The 17845-nt window shown below is 41.3% G+C and overlaps 7 protein-coding genes across 7 annotated transcripts; 2 read left to right on the top strand and 5 right to left on the bottom strand. All coding sequences in view use genetic code 12, as the record gives it.

The window, feature by feature from the left end:
- The first annotated feature begins 248 nt into the window (after positions 1–248).
- PICST_73391 (translation initiation factor eIF3 subunit) lies at positions 249–2452 on the top strand. Its single transcript, XM_001385897.1, has one exon. The coding sequence runs from the start codon at positions 263–265 to the stop codon at positions 2399–2401; it is 2139 nt and encodes a 712-aa protein (XP_001385934.1). The 5' UTR covers positions 249–262; the 3' UTR covers positions 2402–2452.
- A 414-nt stretch (positions 2453–2866) lies between these two features.
- PICST_61362 (predicted protein) lies at positions 2867–3097 on the bottom strand (the record flags this gene model as incomplete). The annotated part of the gene is made up of 1 exon (XM_001385557.1): positions 2867–3097. The coding sequence occupies one exon, from the start codon at positions 3095–3097 to the stop codon at positions 2867–2869; it is 231 nt and encodes a 76-aa protein (XP_001385594.2).
- Positions 3098–5245: 2148 nt separating this feature from the next.
- PICST_68153 (ras GTPase-activating-like protein) lies at positions 5246–10802 on the bottom strand (the record flags this gene model as incomplete). The annotated part of the gene is given in 3 exon segments (XM_001385556.1): positions 5246–10330; positions 10360–10397; positions 10417–10802. 3 exon segments carry the CDS (start codon positions 10800–10802, stop codon positions 6060–6062), a joined length of 4695 nt encoding a protein of 1564 aa, XP_001385593.2. The 3' UTR covers positions 5246–6059.
- A 1128-nt stretch (positions 10803–11930) lies between these two features.
- Positions 11931–12947, bottom strand: PICST_36779 (ser/thr protein phosphatase; the record flags this gene model as incomplete). Its single annotated transcript, XM_001385555.1, has 1 exon — positions 11931–12947. One exon carries the CDS (start codon positions 12945–12947, stop codon positions 11931–11933), a length of 1017 nt encoding a protein of 338 aa, XP_001385592.2.
- A 950-nt stretch (positions 12948–13897) lies between these two features.
- PICST_33022 (predicted protein) lies at positions 13898–14514 on the bottom strand (the record flags this gene model as incomplete). The annotated part of the gene is made up of 2 exons (XM_001385554.1): positions 13898–14392; positions 14467–14514. The coding sequence occupies 2 exons, from the start codon at positions 14512–14514 to the stop codon at positions 13898–13900; spliced, it is 543 nt and encodes a 180-aa protein (XP_001385591.2).
- Positions 14515–14773: 259 nt separating this feature from the next.
- On the top strand, positions 14774–15802 carry PICST_33021 (glycosidase; the record flags this gene model as incomplete). The annotated part of the gene is made up of 1 exon (XM_001385896.1): positions 14774–15802. One exon carries the CDS (start codon positions 14774–14776, stop codon positions 15800–15802), a length of 1029 nt encoding a protein of 342 aa, XP_001385933.2.
- Positions 15803–16023: 221 nt separating this feature from the next.
- PICST_6302 (predicted protein) lies at positions 16024–17235 on the bottom strand (the record flags this gene model as incomplete). Its single annotated transcript, XM_001385553.1, has 3 exons — positions 16024–16445; positions 16512–16809; positions 16924–17235. Coding segments are annotated over 3 exons (1032 nt in total), but the record flags the coding sequence as incomplete, so codon positions are not given.
- Positions 17236–17845: the final 610 nt, after the last annotated feature.

Genomic DNA, 17845 nt, shown 5'->3' with positions numbered 1-17845 from the left:
AGATAAGAAGTTACGCTACTCGAAGAAGAATGGAGTGGAATATGTGAGTTCCAATAATTATTAATCTCTACATGTACATTTTTTATTTCCTTATATTCATTCTATCCACTATTTTGCACCCATTCTTATAATCCTGGTAAACACACGTATCTGAAAAATTTTCAACGCGGATCAGAGTACACAGACTGAAAAATTATTTATTGTACAATTCAACAATCTTCTACTCTGTATTATTCAATAAGAGATACAGCAATATTCCAGAATGTCCTTGACAGAAGCTGAGTATCACGAGCTTGAGAAGCAAGTTAACTTGGACGACATTGACTTTTCCGACTTGGAAGAGCAATATGAAGTCGATGTCGGCTTAGACAATTATGTTGTAGTAGACGGTGCCCCAATTGCACCAGAGGCCAAGGTCCCTGTATTGATCAAGGTCTTAAAGAAGTTGTTCAACACTGTAGGAAAGGTTGTTGAAGGCGACGAAGGAATTTACATGCCTTTGGAAGACGGAAAATCGAAGGGTTACTTGTTTGTTCAGTTTGAAACTTCGGAAATGGCCGAAGCTGCAATCAAGCAGTTGCATGGCAAAAAGTTAGATCAGAAGCACAGATTGCTTGTCAACAGATTGTCTGATATCGAGAAATACGGTGTAGAAGGCAATGTTGCTGCCGAATTTGTAGAACCAGAGTTACCTCCATTCAAGAGCCACGGCTACTTGAAGTCATGGCTTCAGGATCCTCAGGGCAGAGACCAAATAGCCTTGCACCATTCTGAGACATTTGGTGTTTTCTGGAACAAGAAGAAGAGCGACCCCGAACCTGTCTTTGAGCCAAGAAAGTTCTTCACCTCGAAATACGCCAAGTTCTCTCCAAAGGGTACCTACTTGTTCTCTATCCATCCCCAGGGTGTTCAGTCTTGGGGGGGAGCTGATTTCTCCAGCATTGACAAATTCATGCACAACCAAGTCCGTTTGGTTGACTTTTCCCCCAACGAAAAGTATATGGTGACTTTGTCGCCACTTCCGATCACTGCACCTGATTCTGCTGCTGAAAGAGCTGTTTTCCCCTTTGGACCAGAGTCTTATGGCCACAAGTTGGTCATCTGGGACTTGACCACTGGTGAACCAGCTAGAACTTTTGCCTTGCCTCCCCACTTAGAAGGACAGAAGGAAATGCCATGGCCATTGGTCAAATGGTCCCATGACGATAAGTACTGTGCTCGTCAAGGTCCTGGTGCTTTAGCTGTTTACGAAACCCCATCGTTCCAGTTGTTGGACAAGAAGTTGATCAAGATTGACGACATTGTCGACTTTGAGTGGGCACCTGCTGGCGTCCATCTTGCCAATAACAAGTCCGAGAACGGCCACCACTTGTTGTCGTACTGGACTCCTGAATCCAGTAACCAAACTGCTAGAGTCGCTGTGATGCAAATTCCAACGAGACAGATCCTCAGAACCGTCAACTTGTTCCAGGTTAGCGACTGTAAGATGCACTGGCAAAGCGAAGGTAAACTCTTGTGTGTAAAGGTAGACCGTCATACCAAGTCTGGTAAGACCATCTTTACCAACTTAGAGTTCTTCAAGACCACTGAAAAGGACATCCCTGTAGAGAAATTGGAGTTGAAGGAAATCGTTATCAACTTCGCCTGGGAACCAAAGTCCGAGAGATTTGTTATCATCTCCAGATTAGACGATGGCAACCTCAACTCCGCCATCCCTAAGAATATCATTGACTTCTACGCTCCAGATGTGAATGGTAAGGGTAAGTCTGCCACATCTGTATACAAGTCGTACAAGACCATTACTGACAAGCACTCTAACACTGTCTTCTGGTCACCAAAGGGTAGATATGTTGTTGTAGCCACCATCTCCAGAAGTAACGGTGAGATCGAGTTCTTTGATGTTTCGTTTGATGACTCTAACAAGAACGCTCCAGCTAACGTCAAGTTGTTGAAGAATGACAAGTTCTCTGGTATGACGAACATCAGTTGGGACCCATCTGGTAGATTTGTAGCAACTTGGTCGTCTTCGTGGTTACATACTATCGAAAACGGTTACAAGTTATACGAGTTCACAGGTAACTTGTTGAGAGATGACTCCATCGATCAATTCAAGGAATTTATCTGGAGACCAAGACCAGCCTCTTTGTTGAACTCTGCCGACAGAAAGAAGGTCAGAGCCAACTTGCGTGAGTACAGTGCTCAATTCGAAGAGTCTGACGCCATGGAAGCTGATGCTGCTCTTAGAGAATTGATCTATGCCAGAAGAAGAGCCTTGGAAGACTGGAAAGCCTACAGAGCTAAACACGCCAGCAAGGCTGTCAAGGCTAATGAGGTTCAAGCTGAAATCATTGAAGAGATCAAGGAGGAGATCATTGAAGAGAAGGAAGAGATTGTTGAGTAATCTCACTAATTGTCTTCATACTATACAATCATACATTACTAATCTTAGAAATCATCGTAGAATTGTAGTCAATGGCATAGGTAACATGACGTATCACAATTGGTATTGCCATGGAAATCGTAGTTCACATGATCTACCTTTCATTTCGTTCTCATGCATACAATTACTTTGATGCTATGAAGATATTTGGTTCTTGTCATCACTCTTGAAACTCTCTTCTATTATGACTAAATGTTCTGTTATATCTTGTTAAGTGATGCAGAATGAAGTCAATCAAAGATACATATCTGTTGTCCTTGATGCTGTATTAGACATCATAGTTGACGTTTACGTAATGCTACTAGTATGAGATTTTGATTAAAGTGTATCAAGACTTCTGTATGATCAATATGTACAAGTATTTGCGTGTGACTTTCGTCTTAAATTACTTAAATCTACAACGATAACCATTTCTGATTCCTTTCTTTACACAGACTTTGTCTTCAACTGTAATCCGTGCCATTGGGCTATCTCATCCTTCAAAGTCTCATTGACCAATCTGTGCTGCTTGATCATAGGAATTCCCTTGAATCTCTCGCTCTCGACAACGATGGCAAACATCGAACCACAACCACCAGAAACATCCTTCACCAGGAGCAGCTTGGGCTCAAACTCCAGCTTCAATATCCCGTAGATCTTCTTCTCGTACTCATCCATAGGAGGCTCTACCAGAGAGTAGAATCGCACTGGAGCCAAGGTTCTTGCCATTTTCATGCTGTGTCCGACTGAAAAAGAAGAAGCATTTCTTCGAATGATATTTCTGAACATTTTCAACTGTACTCAGGGTCTCTGAATCTCGGTAATGTTAGACTACTGCCGTTTCTCAGGAGAGTTGACAAAGCAAGATGAACTACTAGGTGAAAAATGTCGTCTTGATTCATATTTCGAAAAATGTCAATCGAGACATCCTGCACACATCACTCTGCTTACATTTGAGTTGGTTTATTTGCAACCCTCAATTCTGGAAAGATATCTTTCTTCTTTCTCAAAAAATAGAGGGTTGAAAAAGCAGGCGAAACAGGAGCCTGAAATCTCAAATTCCACAATTACCATTCCAAGACCAAGAAGAATGATTTCTTGAACTCATTAGGAAGAGATGCTCGATTTCACGAAAAGATCAATCACCTTTCAGTATGAAAAGCTTTCAATAAAGACAAACAGGCAATCACAAATTCCACAGCAAATTCTCACTAATTTTTCACTCTTTCAAGTCAGCCGATCTTTCTCTCTCGGTCTTTAAGTCTTTCCGTGGCCTCCATCGGCTATTCTACTGCCATTCTATCTATACAACTGAGGAACTTATCGTATATTATGGGTGATTCCTGCAACTACAAGAAACGAGGCGCGTGTGTAGCCGCACGTGACTGCATTCCTCACCCGCAATTCCAGGTTGTATGCTGGGGATTCTGGACAACACTACGGAGCACTTCAATGAGTGAAAAATCGTCTTTCCGTCCGCAAAGTAAATACAGATTTGGCCATACATTCCACCCAATTATTCTAACATGAGGTATGTGTGATTTCTGCCGTTGTGGTCGTTCAATCGACTCGGTATACTCCAACGTCTTTACTTTTACTAACAGAGCATTCCTCAAGTGGAAAGTTTGTGAGAGCTTCTAAGTACCGTCACGTCTTCGGACAACCAGCCAAGAGGGAATTGAGTTATGAAAACTTGAAAATCACCAAGAACGCCTGGGATTCTAATATCATCCAATCTAACGGCAAGTACTTGTCCGTCAATTGGGATGCTTCTGGAGGAGGAGCCTTTGCTGTGATTCCTGTGGAAGAAGTCGGAAAAGCTCCTGATACTGTTTCTCTTTTTAGGGGCCATAAGGGTCCTGTTTTGGACACCGCCTTCAATCCTTTCAACAGTAGACAATTGGCATCTTGCTCTGACGATGGAAAGATCTTGATCTGGGAGATTCCGGAAGACTACTCGTTTCACAAGTACCTTGACGAAAACGACGAAGTCAAGGATGTCACAGAGCCAATCAAAGTTTTGTCAGGTCACACCAGAAAGGTTGGCTTAGTAGAGTATCATCCATGTGCTGAAAACATTCTTGCCTCTTCTTCCTTGGATTACTCGGTCAAGATCTGGAACGTTGAGACTGGCAAAGACGAGATCACGTTACAGCACAAAGATTTGGTTACTTCTTTTGCTTTCAACTACAATGGTTCTCTTTTAGCTACGACTTCCAGAGACAAGAAGTTGAGAATCTGGGATATCCGATCCGGTAAGATTATTTCTGAAGGTCCTGGTCATACTGGAGCTAAACCTTCGAGAGTTGCCTGGTTAGGAAATACCGACAGAATTGTTACCACTGGTTTTTCAAGATTGTCTGATCGTCAGGTTGGTATTTGGGATGTTAACAACATTGACAAGGGTCCCATTGATGGTTTCTTGGTCATTGATGCTTCTTCGGGAGTATTAATTCCTATTTTTGATGACTCTACTTCCATCTTGTACTTGGCCGGTAAAGGTGATGGTAACATCCGTTACTACGAATACGAGAACGATATCTTGTACGAGTTGTCACAATACGGCTCGACTGATCCTCAGAGAGGATTTGCAGTTGCACCAAAGTCTTCTGTAAATGTCAAGGAATGCGAAGTGTTGAAGTCTTTCAAGACTGTCAATGACCACTCTATTGAGCCAATTTCCTTTATAGTTCCAAGAAGATCGGAGCTATTCCAGGACGATATTTATCCAGACTGTCCCTCCCACAAGGCTGCCCTTAGTGCTGAGGAATGGATCGGTGGCAAGGAAGTCAATGGTCCCTTGTTGATGAGTATGGAAGCTCTTTTCGAAGGTTCTGAGCCAACTATCACTGATTCCAAGCCCTTGACTCACATTTCTGAGTCGAAGGAAGCAGAAAAGGCGAAAGAAGTAGAAGAAAAGAAGGCGGCACCGGAGAAGAAAGAAGTTTCTATTCCAAAGGAATCAGTAAGGGAATCCACTCCTTCTAGCTCCAAAAATGTAGACGAGTTGTTGAAGTCTTCTGACGATGTCAACAACTTATTAAACAAGGTAGCAGATCAATCAGACGATGAGGACGAAGTACCACCTCCTAGTGATGACAAGGATGAATGGGAAGAAGTCAAGAAGCCATATGAATCTCCTAAACCGGAAATCAAGAAGGAAGAAACAATCAAGACCAAGGAAATAGTAGCAGAACCAAAGGTAGAAGTAAAGAAAGAACCAGAAGACTTAACAACTACTGTTGTTGCTGCTGCTGATAAGGCTGAAGAGACGAAGGAAGTCGAACCTGAGGTCAAGGTTGAAGCTCCTGTTTCTGAAGTTTCTTCTATCAAGTCTGTCAGTCTGATTTCTGAAAAGGCTCCTTCCTCAGCTTCTACGCCCGCCGCTTCTTCTGTTGTCACACCAGCTGCTACTCCTAAGGCTGGTACAGGAGCTCCAACTTTGAAGGCTACAGTTGAGAAATTACATGGTATTGTTGAAAACTTAGAAGCTCACATTTTGAAGTTGACGGAAGCCGGTTTAGAGAAGGACGAGAGATTAACTTCTTTGGAAAAGAAGATTGATGAGCTCTTGAAGAAATAAGGACTCTATTACTGTACTATTTAAAGGATCTATATGTTGTCAAATCAATATAACAATTCAAGCTGAGTCCCTGTTAATGTCGTAGAACTTCCTGAATATGAATGCGGCCAAGTTGTTAGTATTGAACATCACCATTCCATCGAAGGCATCAAAAGACTCCTTGTTTTCATATTGGTAATTCAACAACTCGTCAAGCGTTATGTTGTAGCATGCTCCAGGTATTGTGACTGAGCCATTAGCTGCCTCAATAGTGAACTTACCAGCTTTGTGACAAGAGAACATGAAATCCAACTTTGAAGACGAAGAATGGGCTCTGTTCAATAAACCACCAAAGTCAATAATGATGCCCTGTTCAACTAACTTTCTGGCTGAATATTTGTAGGAGCCAAACTGAGGTAATCTATTGTTCTTTTTTAATTCCCTATGATAGAAGTATTGCTTACTGAAAACAGGAATGATGTTGAACAACATTCTATCCTTAGGTTTCAGTTGTAGCTGCGAAAGAATAGTGTCCACATGCTTATTGTAGTCGGCTAGTTGTTTCTTCAAGAAGATCTCTTTTTCCTTCAATTTGGACAACGTCTTATTGGCGATTTCCAACTGTGTCTTACGGGAGACTCTCTGAGAATCCTTGGTCTTAATATCGATTGCGATTTGGTTCAATAGCTCTTGGAAAGAATTCTTTCTAGTCAACTGAGCCAGGACTTCTAGTTTCAATATGATTTCGAGAGCCATCTTCTTCAAGTCGTGGTAGGTTATTTTGGACAAGTCACCTAATGACGTCTTGTAGTATGGTTTTCTCCTTGCGTTGATTGAGGATTGTTCCATTTCTTTTCTTTCCGCAGTGACTATTTCTCTGAACTTGATTTCGTCTGCTGGTTTGATCCCAGAAATAAGCAAGTCCAACAAGCCGTTCCCTTCTTGAATTCTGATTATGTACAACACACATCTCTTAGCCTGGGTGAACAAAGACTTGTTCTTAGAGTCAGCAATCGAATCTTCCTTAGTAGCAGGGTTCAAGTTCAAGGTTATGGAGCCCAACTCTGTCAAAGTGACGTAGTCATCAGCAGAATTGACCACTTCTTCCAATTGGGTATTTATCCTGTATAACTGGTCATCAGAACTTGGTGCAATTAGGTCTATATGTTGACTGATGATCTTTTCCAACAGAATCATATTGCTCACATTCATTGTTAGCTTTGGTCTCTCGTGGCTGACAATGTCGTTATAGTCATCTAGCTCGTATTCGTTTTCCAAGTCCTTAACTGAAATCAAGTTCATTATCAATCGTCTAGTCATTTCTGTAGAAGATGTGACGTAGTCGTTCAATGGTTTCAAGAAGCTGTCACTGAATGGTTTCATAGAAAACACTTGTAGCATCACTCTGCTGAGATGCTTGAGGTTGTCTCTAGCCTTTGGATTGTAGAAATCTTTATTCTGGAAGCCAAAGTTTTCAGGGAATTGTAGAATTGGAGCAATGTAGTGCTTTATAAATACCACTCCTGCCACAGCTAAATGCTGTTGGTCTGATTTCTCAGGGAATTGAAGTTGGGATAGCTCGTATGCTTGCTTGCAGATGACCTTGACATGGAGTGGGACTCTGTCAGCTGACAATTCTAAGGTGTTCAAGAATTCAGTTGCCACTTCTCTCAAATTCATCAAGTTGTTAACGAACTTGGCAGAAACGTCCTCTTCCTTGATAGCATGTTGTGGAGAAATGCCACGAGGTCTTTCGCTGAAGCCATTAACCCTGTGTTCTCTCTCGACAATAGCTTCGTAGATCTCAGATGGATCAGATTCAAAGTCAAGCATATCACTTTCAATAACAGAATAGACGAATTTTCCTACCAAATGCTTTAAATGCTGCCTTTGGTAGGTGTGGTTGTTGAAAAGTAAAAAGTAGTCAATCCAGAAAGTTGTCAGTGTCTTCGTCAAATCACTAATTGATCTGGAGTTGTTTTCGACGTCGTTCTTCATTAATTCAGAAATCAATTTGACGAAGTAATATTCTTCTCTGCAATGATGCTTGACAGAACTATCTTTAATAGGGAACAACAGCATGACAAAATTTTGCAAATCCTTGTTAAATTTGGATCCATTCTTTTCTACGCTCATTGTCTTGTAGAGCCTGACAAAGTAGATAGGCTTGGTCTGTAAGAAATAGAACATAGACTGGTATAACTCTACTCTTTCTCTAGAAGATTTGTTCAACCTTTCCAAACACTTCATAGTTGTAGCTCCACCCTTGGTATCCTTCACTTTGTTATTCTTGAATTTACTTTTATGTTTCAAGAATTCCTCGACGGTTATCTTGTTTCTGTCCAAGAGATTCAACTTGATATCCAAGTTTTCGATTCTATTCTCCAACTCTTCGTTCAGTCTGGACCTGTCAATAATTTGATCTTTTGCTTCGGATAATTCCATTTCATCTTGGTAATCAAGATCGCTATCTGAAAGTAAGTAAGCAAATCTTCTAATAACCGACAATGGAGGGTTCTTCTTGTTCAACAAAGTTTTATAAGCATTTTGTACCAATGTTTTCTTGATCAATGATTGAGCCTTGATAACAGAGTTGATGTTTTTCTGGTAGTATTCTTTCATGTATCTGGAATCATTTCTGACTCTGGCACCTCTGAGGATTGCCTGTAGTTGGATAATACTATCAACTTCACAATACACATCATCTAGCTTGATATCCTTCTCAAATCTACAATATAAACCTCTGAAAGCTGATTGCAATGGTATAATTGAGGACTTTCTCACACTTTGAAGTGCACTCTTTTTCGCAGCCATTTCTTTTCTAACCTTGTTTCCTCTGAAAACAGCATATAAATTATTCAAAACTTCATCTTCGTATAGCAAGGTGATCAAAACACTATTGCAAAGTCTGCTTCTAGCCAAACCTCCTCTTGCGATGCTCTGCAATTCTTCAAGTGGTTCAATTTGCTTTGTAATAGTGGAACGAATAGATCTAATATGGTTGCGAATTCTTAGCGAACGAATAGCAGACTGGAATTCTACAATAGAATCTTCATCAATTAAATGCCTTGCTGCTCTTCTTTCTTGCAAACGACGACGGCAAATAGATTGCAATTCTAGGACACTAGGTTCAATTTGGTATCTACTCTGGCAAACTGTCAGAACCCTGTAGTGAATTTTTTTCATTTTCATTATGGCTTGTAGTTCAGATACATTGTCCTTTTGGGCAATCATTTGAAGCTTGAGAGTACTGATTCTTCTTCTTTCCAAGAGACCACGAATCTTGCTTTGGAATTTAACTATGCGTTCTGTGTTACCATCCATCTTAGGCTTTCCTTGGGAATACAATTTTCTTCTGACAATAGACTGAAGTTGGACAATTTCTTCCTTGAAGGGTATCAATTCCCCACGATGTCTGTGAATAGTCTTATCTCTGGATAACTTACCTCTGGCAATAGAAAAAAAGTAGGTGAATTCATCCGAATATGATTTGATCATGATCTTATCCACAAACATAGAGTATCGGAAATTGGCACCTCTGGCTAAGGACTGAAGCTTGACTATGTTCTCAATATGGCTGTCAAGTTCTGGAGTATAAAAGTTTGAAATTCGAGACTGGCTTGCAATGGGTGTTTTGAAAGTTGATGGTGTCTTAGTGGTAGATGGTACAGATTTCTTAGTGAGTTCTTTGTGAAAGCTGTTGAGTGAAGCAGAGCTTTTGGTGGTATCCTCAAATGGGTTTGGATGCGAGTCTTGTTTCTTCGTGAATGATGATTGTGATCCTTTGGAAGCTGAAAAAGTTGTAACTTTGATGGGAGAATCAGCAGCTACTCTGTTCATATATGTGTTGTCGCTACTAGTTGAATCATTTCCATTGTCTGCACTAGCGAAGTTGGGTAGACCAGCTCCTACCAAAGCTCTATTAGCGGATCTGATATCGTCTTCTGAAAAGTCTAGTTTATCTACTAAGTTTTCGATTTTGGGGTATCCTGAGTTGGACATGTTCATCAAGTAACTTAAAGCATGCAAACAGAACCATACCTTGGGTACATTTTTTGCATCGTAGAGGTCGGTCAACTCGAAGGTAAACAAATCAGGCACATTCATGAAATCAAGTAGATGGAAGAAGCGGTTGATATTTTCTGTATGTTTGAATTGTAGTTTCGAGTCTTCAGTGAATACTCTTCTCTTTGTTGGTAAGATAACATTAGCCAACTTGGCAAGAAAGATACCGTTTCTAATGTAGGAAATCAACTCAACTGGCAGCTGGCTAATTTCCTCCTGGAGCACAAGTTCAAGCCAGTTCTTGATAGCCTGGATACGACACAAGTACTCATAACCTGGAGAGTCTCTGGATGTGCTATTGCTAGGAGAAGACAAAAAAGGTCTGGTTTTAGGTCTGGACGGAGTTTCCAACTGTTGTTTCAAGGGAGACAAGCTAGTAGGATGTTTCAAATTGCTGTGATCGCCATTCTTTGATAAGTTTGGTTTGGCCTCCAAATTGAGGTTTGTGCTATTTTTAAGAGGTGTCGAATTCCTGCTGCTGTTGTTGGAGGAAGTCTTTGTCCTTGGAGTCTTGAAGGAGGATACTGTTGCCGATGGAGACTCAAACTTGGTTCTGAGGAAAGCTGTCTTTGTAGGAGAAGTTGGTACGTTCAACTGTTTAGCGAGAACATCCAAATCGGTTGACTCCTTGCTTGTTTGGTTGTATTTTAAAGTTGGTTGAAGCGGAAGTCTGTTCGGAGTAGAAGAGGCAGAATCGCCAATAGATTCCAAGTATCTCGCAGCCACATTGGATCTGGTGGGAGACTGCAACATCATCTTGAGAAGTTGAAGATGCTGAAGCTGTGAAAATAGGATTGAGTTGTAAGTGGAGGCGAATAAGGAAGTGGTCTATGGAAGAAAACGCCAGCCTGACTTTTCATCTCACAATCCGTTTGGGCTGCTTCGTATTCCTGGAGTCTTCTCCTGTTTGCAATCATTGCAACCTTTTTCCTAATGCAGTAGAAGGTAAACAAAAATATGGGTGCGAATTTTGCACTTAAAAGAATGTTATGTCAATATCCCTGTGTACAATATATGGGAATATACGGGAATTTATGGGGATATACTTGGTTAGTTCTGAAGAAGAGATTCGTGGAAAACTACTGGGAGGTCTTAGTGAAAAAATCCTTCAATATAATCAGAAAATTATTTGAAAAATGGGGATTCAATGGCTGAATTTGGCACTTTTTTGGATATTTCTGAGACTCTGTTGGAATGAGATTTTAGTTCTTGAGTGTGTAACGCACTTCTATTAAGTTTGACTGAGAGGTCAAGTTGAAGCAGTGGAAAAATGTAGCAATTACCTTTTGAAAGACAATAACGAACTCCAGTCTTCCATCTAAAGCGAAGGGAGCAAATGACTTAGGTTTCTCGGGTTCAGGAACTGAAATCGGCCCATTATGTTCTCCAAACTTGAAACGAGACATGGCTGAGTAGAGAATATGATTCAATTTCACCTAGTGAGAATTGTGATACATTGAAGTTGTAGGGGTACTGAAAGTGAAAACAGAGAGTTCACAACTATTCTGCCACTAGTTACTAACTACACTTCTTCAATGCAAAGATTATGCTTTCCTATCCTATATGCTATATACTATATTATGCAAAAAAGACCAGCTCTGTGTGTCTGTGGGCAACAGGAAGATATTAATGTGGCACCAGCAGAGCAGAGTGTATGATAAACTGTAAAAAGCTGTAAAAAGAGTTGAGAACTGAAGTCGGATATACTGAATGCAATAGTCGGAGTCTAGGTTTGGGTTAAAACCTAACTATATCTGGTTCTAATGTCATGCCATGAAGATTCAACTTGGAATGATACCTTCCAATAAATATCCATAAACATCATTGTGTAAATCACAATAGATGCATGTTCCCATACATATATGGACTTCTGTTGATAGATATTCATACCAAATTTTTCTCGGTAAGAATTTTCTGCTTCATGTTCTCGTACCATTCATCCATATTGCTATTGCTATGCAATGCTACAATGATGATGGTCATGTTGTCGAAACCTATCCCAGTATAGTTATTAGCCATTAGCAAACATTCGTGCAATACAAATTCGATGATTTTATTCAATTTCCAGCCCAAGGCCAACTTGTCACGAATCACCTTGATCAACTGACTGTTTTTATAGCAGTCCCATATACCATCGCAGGCTACTACGATGAATTCCGGTACACCCTCAGCATTCTGCAAGTCATACACCAACAAATCAGGCTCTACAGTGACCTGGAAGAGTTCCGGCGGCAAGTGCACGAGATGGTTTTTGAAATGCAGCTTGTTCTGGTTGATATACTTGTTACGCGAAGTCTCGATAAACGATAATTTGAACTTGAAATCACCGAAAGCACGCGACAAGGCTAGAATCTCGTTGATACGATTATTGAGAATGTAGCCGTTACTGTTTTCTACCCGTATACGCTCATTCATGATGACAGGCTTGTGGTCATATGACAATGTCTTAGCGTGGCCATCTATAGAAAGAATACAACGCGAATCACCAGTGTTGGCTACTACAATATACTTGTCTCTTACGATTGTCAGCACGATACCTGTCAGACCACAGTTAACCAAGTTCGGCATCAGCAGCAAGTCGTGGTCGATCTTGAAAAACGAGTCTTTGATGATACGAAGATAGTCGGCTAATACAAGCGGCGATTTATCTGGACGGCAATTGAGATGTTTGAAGATATATTTGACCAAGTGGTCTGCCAAATAGTCTGAGCAAGTTTTGCCTCCGTGGCCGTCAAAGACCCCGAAAACAGCCAAACTCTCGTCTTCGTTGATTCGCACGTCGTGAGCGTCCTCCATCGTCATCCTGTAGCCTTGCATTGAGCCAATACAGTACGAAAGGGTATCGTGACTTTGGTAGTCTAACTCCTTATCCTCTATGGGATGAGAGAGAAGTTGACCCATGATGAAGTCGAAATTGTGATATAATGGAAAGAATCTTCGGACGATACAAGAGGTTCAGCAGCAGATGCTTTTGTAAGAATAGTATTGAATCGTAGTTCTAGTAATAGTAGTATTTCTTAACTTCTAATTAATACAATGAAGTGGCAGAAGTATATCTGTTCGTTCAGTGGGTGATCGCAGCACTATACCAGAGTGTGGAAATGACAATTGCAGCAGTACAGTTGGCGAATTGATACTGAAAGCGAAGAAAAGACAGTCTCAAATTTGTTTATCGTATTTGCTATCAGGTTCAGAGATTCGGATCTTTGGGTTTTTCTAGGGCGGAGTCACGTGAGAGAAGACGTTGAGCTCTGGCATGTATTCAGACTATAAATGTGTTGGGTTACGAGAATGTCGGTACGACATCTTGTGGCGACGGCCTGTTCTGGTATATTGTGGCAATATAGTATATAGCCAATTCTCTGTCCAACTTAGTGTAGTAGAGAGCTTTTGATATTGGGTGAATCTGAAGTTCAAAATATGACCGGATTTCAAAAAAGATTGTGTCGTGCTATTATTTGGCACGCCTTCGTATCCACATAGCCCAGTTGCCCATTGAGTTGAGCCACATTGGCCTGAGCCCCATTATCTGCCGAAGCTTAGAATAGGAATGTCGTTGGCGGAAGCAATGGAGATCCTCTAGGAGATGACTCTCTAATTCAGTGAATTTCATAAAATAGAACCTCCCTTAAAGCAATTAGCCTGTGGGAAAATATACTTGAGCAATATGCTATATTTTGTACAGCCCCCTCTGATCTGGATGTCGCGCCTGAAAAACTCAATTAAAATCTCCCGCTCTGGAAATATTGCGTCTGTCGCTGAAAATAAACTCCAGTTGCAAAAAATATGGGCATCACGAAAATAGACTCCTGGGGGTTAGTCATCTACCACTGGCTGATAATCCTCGTCAACTAGTTGATAATTCCCATCTCATCAGACAAATTTGAACTTCTTTCCATACTTCCAGCGAAGAAAAAGTCCTTGAAATTGCTCCTAAATATGAGAACAGTGGAAAAGTCCGCGCACTGTGGTTGCGACTTTCGTAAAGTGTACAGAAGCATAAGTTGCTTCAGAAGAATCTGATCAAAAGTAGTAGGTCCGCCATTTTCAAAGTCGGCTTCCATCTGGATATATGAAGATTGGCTAATGTGTTCAGCTAATGAGACATGCCTGTTGAAACTGGTTCGTCCATTCTGATGAAGGCTCGATCTTCTGAAAGCAGTTTTTCGAATGAGAACAAATCCTGATAAGAAAGGCGGAGTCAAAGACCAATTCACCTTTGGCTCCAGCAAAGCTCCTCCTAAAGGCTCAGTTTTAAAAGAGGGAGATATAATTTTATGAAACACACCGTAACAGAAGTTATAATCGCCGTTCAGTGCTTTAGGAAAACCTCTGTTCGGAGATAGCTTGCAATTGTAACCCCTTGTGACTATTATTGTAAATATTCTAGCTTCTAAATTTCATTTTTGACTTTACTTACACTATATAGCATTTCAAGCATCTTGTATCTGTCTGCTGTCTCTGCCATATTTACCAATTGCTTCTACAATGGCAGAATTATCACTCAATCGCCTCTAAGCTGCGCTTGGATATTCTCCAGATATAGGAGATATGCACGGCCGTTTGACGTCATCGCACTCCTTCCCCATATTTCAGTGCGGCCGGAATATTCTGAAACTTTATAATTAAAATATTCTCTAAAATTCAATATTCATATTGTATAATTACTTGGTAGTTTGGATTCACAACAAACGTCAATTACCTCTCTAACTCTGCTGCTACGAAATATGATGCTCCCAGTAGTCTCTAGAGCCTCAACTCTCGGCGACAGGAACTACAAGGCCCCCACTAAGTTCCCCATCGGGCCGTTTCAGAAGTACGAGAACAACCCCATTCTCACGCCAAACCCTGACAACGAGTTTGAAAGCGCATATATATATAATGCAACTGCCATCGTTGTAGACGACAAAGTGTACTTGCTTTATAGGGCCCAGAACGCAGCCAAGTTGTCACTGGTGGGTCTAGCCTGGTCAACAGACGGGGTCAACTTTGTCAGATACCATAAACCTATCATCACAGCCACAGAGCCCTGGGAACAGGGTGGAGGAGTTGAAGACCCAAGAATCGTTAGAGACCCCGTGTCCAAGCTCTTTATTGTCACGTATACCGCCTACGATAAACATTTTGCTCGTCTCTGTGTAGCTACCTCGGAAGACTTGTTCAACTGGAACAAACTTCCCTCGTTCATTCCACCAACTTGGCATGATGTCTCATACGACGGAAATGGAAACCCAAGTATTCGTCGTCAATGGCTGAAGTCGGGTGCCATCTTCACCGAACGGGCTCCAGATGGTAAGTACTACATGATCTGGGGGGACAGCGCCTTGTATTTGGCTGAGTCTGATGATTTGGTTCATTGGAAACTACCTACTCAAGACTTCAGACAAGATACCTTTGCTGGAGTCCAGTACGATTTCGAAAGCAAATTGATTGAGCTGGGTCCCGCACCGGTCAAGATGGGAAATGGTACAAATCAGTGGATCTTCGTCTACAATGCTGATACGACAGGAACAGACGACTTGCCTGCTAATACTTATACCATCAGTCAGATGCTTGTCGACTACGACAACATTAAGGCTGGACCTGTAAAAAGGTTGTCTGAGCCCATCCTCAAGCCTGAAAAAGATAACGAAAAGAATGGCCAGGTTAACAAGGTTGTATTCTGCGAAGGCATGGTCCAGTTCAAGGGCAAGTGGTTCTTATACTTTGGCCAGGCAGATTCCGAATTGGGAGTGGCTATTGCTCCGGTAGACTAAAAGGAAACTAAAAGTTCTGTTTCATTTGTTTAACGTTGATCGTTTTATATGTCTACTGTTCTATTATCATTCTAGTAAATCATTCTAGTTTATCGTTGATTGTTTATATATTTACCATTGTATGTTATAAAAGTTATTTTTAATTGTAGAATATCTTTCTACCCTATCTATCCCATGCTCATTACCCATTACTGGTGTTTTTTCTTTCCCTTTTGTAACTTCTTCCGTTCGACAATCTCCCTCAACATCAACGCCAACACCTCGTCCACATTGTTGTCCTCGTTATCAATGGCTACAAACCCACATTTCCAGAACTTGGATACCTTTTTCCCGTTCAGAATCAATTTAGGTGACGCAAGTTGACTCTTGGTATGGGTGCAAATTATCCAAATTGGCGGAGGACAATCGGGGTCAGCTGGATCCACAGAGTTGTCGTACAAGTGAACTTCCTTACTAAGTTGCTCCCGCAAGTTAGCCACGTCGTGGATGTTTTTATCCTTCCATATGCTCTTCATCGCATTCTTAAACGAGAAAATGTCGTGCTCCTTGCCGAGGTTCCATCTCTTCTTGAACGAATTGTATTCTTTCCAAGCTTCATCCAAAGCCCCTTTCATAATCGACAAGAGTTTGAACGTCTCATCTCCTGGCAAAGTATCTAATACTGGAATCTCCGCATCTATAGATGTTGCACTACCTGCTGAGCTCGAACTTTCAATGCGTATAGGATCTATGGTTTCCTCATAAGAAGGAGGGTTGTACGACGGAACGGCACTATATACGAAGAAGTAGCCATCAATATTTCCGTTCAATTCGCTTGCACCACTGGCCACTAGCAACGGGTTGGTGGAAACTGGCTTCCGTGGCTCGTTTGCCAAGTTCCTCAAGATATCTTTATCGAGTTTATGGTAGATGGAAGCTTCTAAAAAGGGTACAACCTGTTGTGGGTTGAAGCTGGGAGTATCTATGAGTTCTACAAGTACAGGGGTGGTTTGGGGAGGAATGTACGCCTTGTCCAACGAAGCTGATTCGTCCATAGACGATGATCTGGAATTATGTTCTGAATCTCTGGTCCTTTCTTTCTTATCTGAATAAGTCCAATAGTAGCTGTTCTTCGAATGGACTATCTCTGAATTGTGGGATATGTCAGTTTTCTTCTTGTTCGATTTCAAATAGGTCTGGTAAAGAACAGGACTGAGAAGCACCCTGCTCTGCTTGGAGAAATATGAAAGGCTATTTTCAGGTTCCGTTTCGTCAAGAATGAGTCTAGGAAGAAACGACAGAGCTTTGTAATGGAAAAGAACGGGGTTGATACTATGAGTGGGATAGTAGGTATCGTTGAAAGTATCAGCAGTTAACTTTGAAATTGTAGAAGTCTTCCCAGATCGAGGGCCTCCCAACAAGGCAATTCTTACAGGAGCACAGTCATTGAGTGGCTGCTTCAAGTCGAGGGAGATAGAGCTTTTTACTCCTAGGAGCGACATTACACTATACGGCTGTGGTATACAGTGAAGCAATGTCAAACAGCTTTGTTTGCGTGAAGTAGTCCGGTTGTTGTTAGACCTTATCTAGTACAATCTGATGAATATGTTATAGATATAATGGTATCATATATGATCTCGTGTTTAGGTTGCGAAAAAAAAAAGATTCACTGAGAATTTCGATCTTCACCTTTTGGAAAAAGAAGAACATATTTATAAAATATTCAGTATAATTCCGTTGCCAAAACTGTAAGATTTACAGAAGTCGTTCTGCAACTATGGGGTTTGGAAGTGTGCAGGAGTAGCCGAAATGCTCTCTAAAGTGCGACGCAAATTGCCGTTTTGAGCATGTGAACGCCGTACCGCGCTGCTGAGGTGTGGTTTCGGTGAACCGGTAGCAAGATGTGAGGCTGAATAGATGAAACACGAACGACGTCTAGATATGGAATCCCGGAAACTGTTCCACATCCAGAAAATAAACGCATGGGAATCCCGCTTGGGTCATTCAGCAATCGTATTGCAGGGCAGGAAGGAAACCGGAGTGCAACCACTATTTATGTCACGT

This window comes from Scheffersomyces stipitis, chromosome 6 (genome assembly GCF_000209165.1).
Source record: "Scheffersomyces stipitis CBS 6054 chromosome 6, complete sequence".
Taxonomy (NCBI): domain Eukaryota; kingdom Fungi; phylum Ascomycota; class Pichiomycetes; order Serinales; family Debaryomycetaceae; genus Scheffersomyces; species Scheffersomyces stipitis.
Note: the sequence above shows the minus strand (reverse complement) of the source record. Positions and strands in the feature narration are given on the sequence as shown.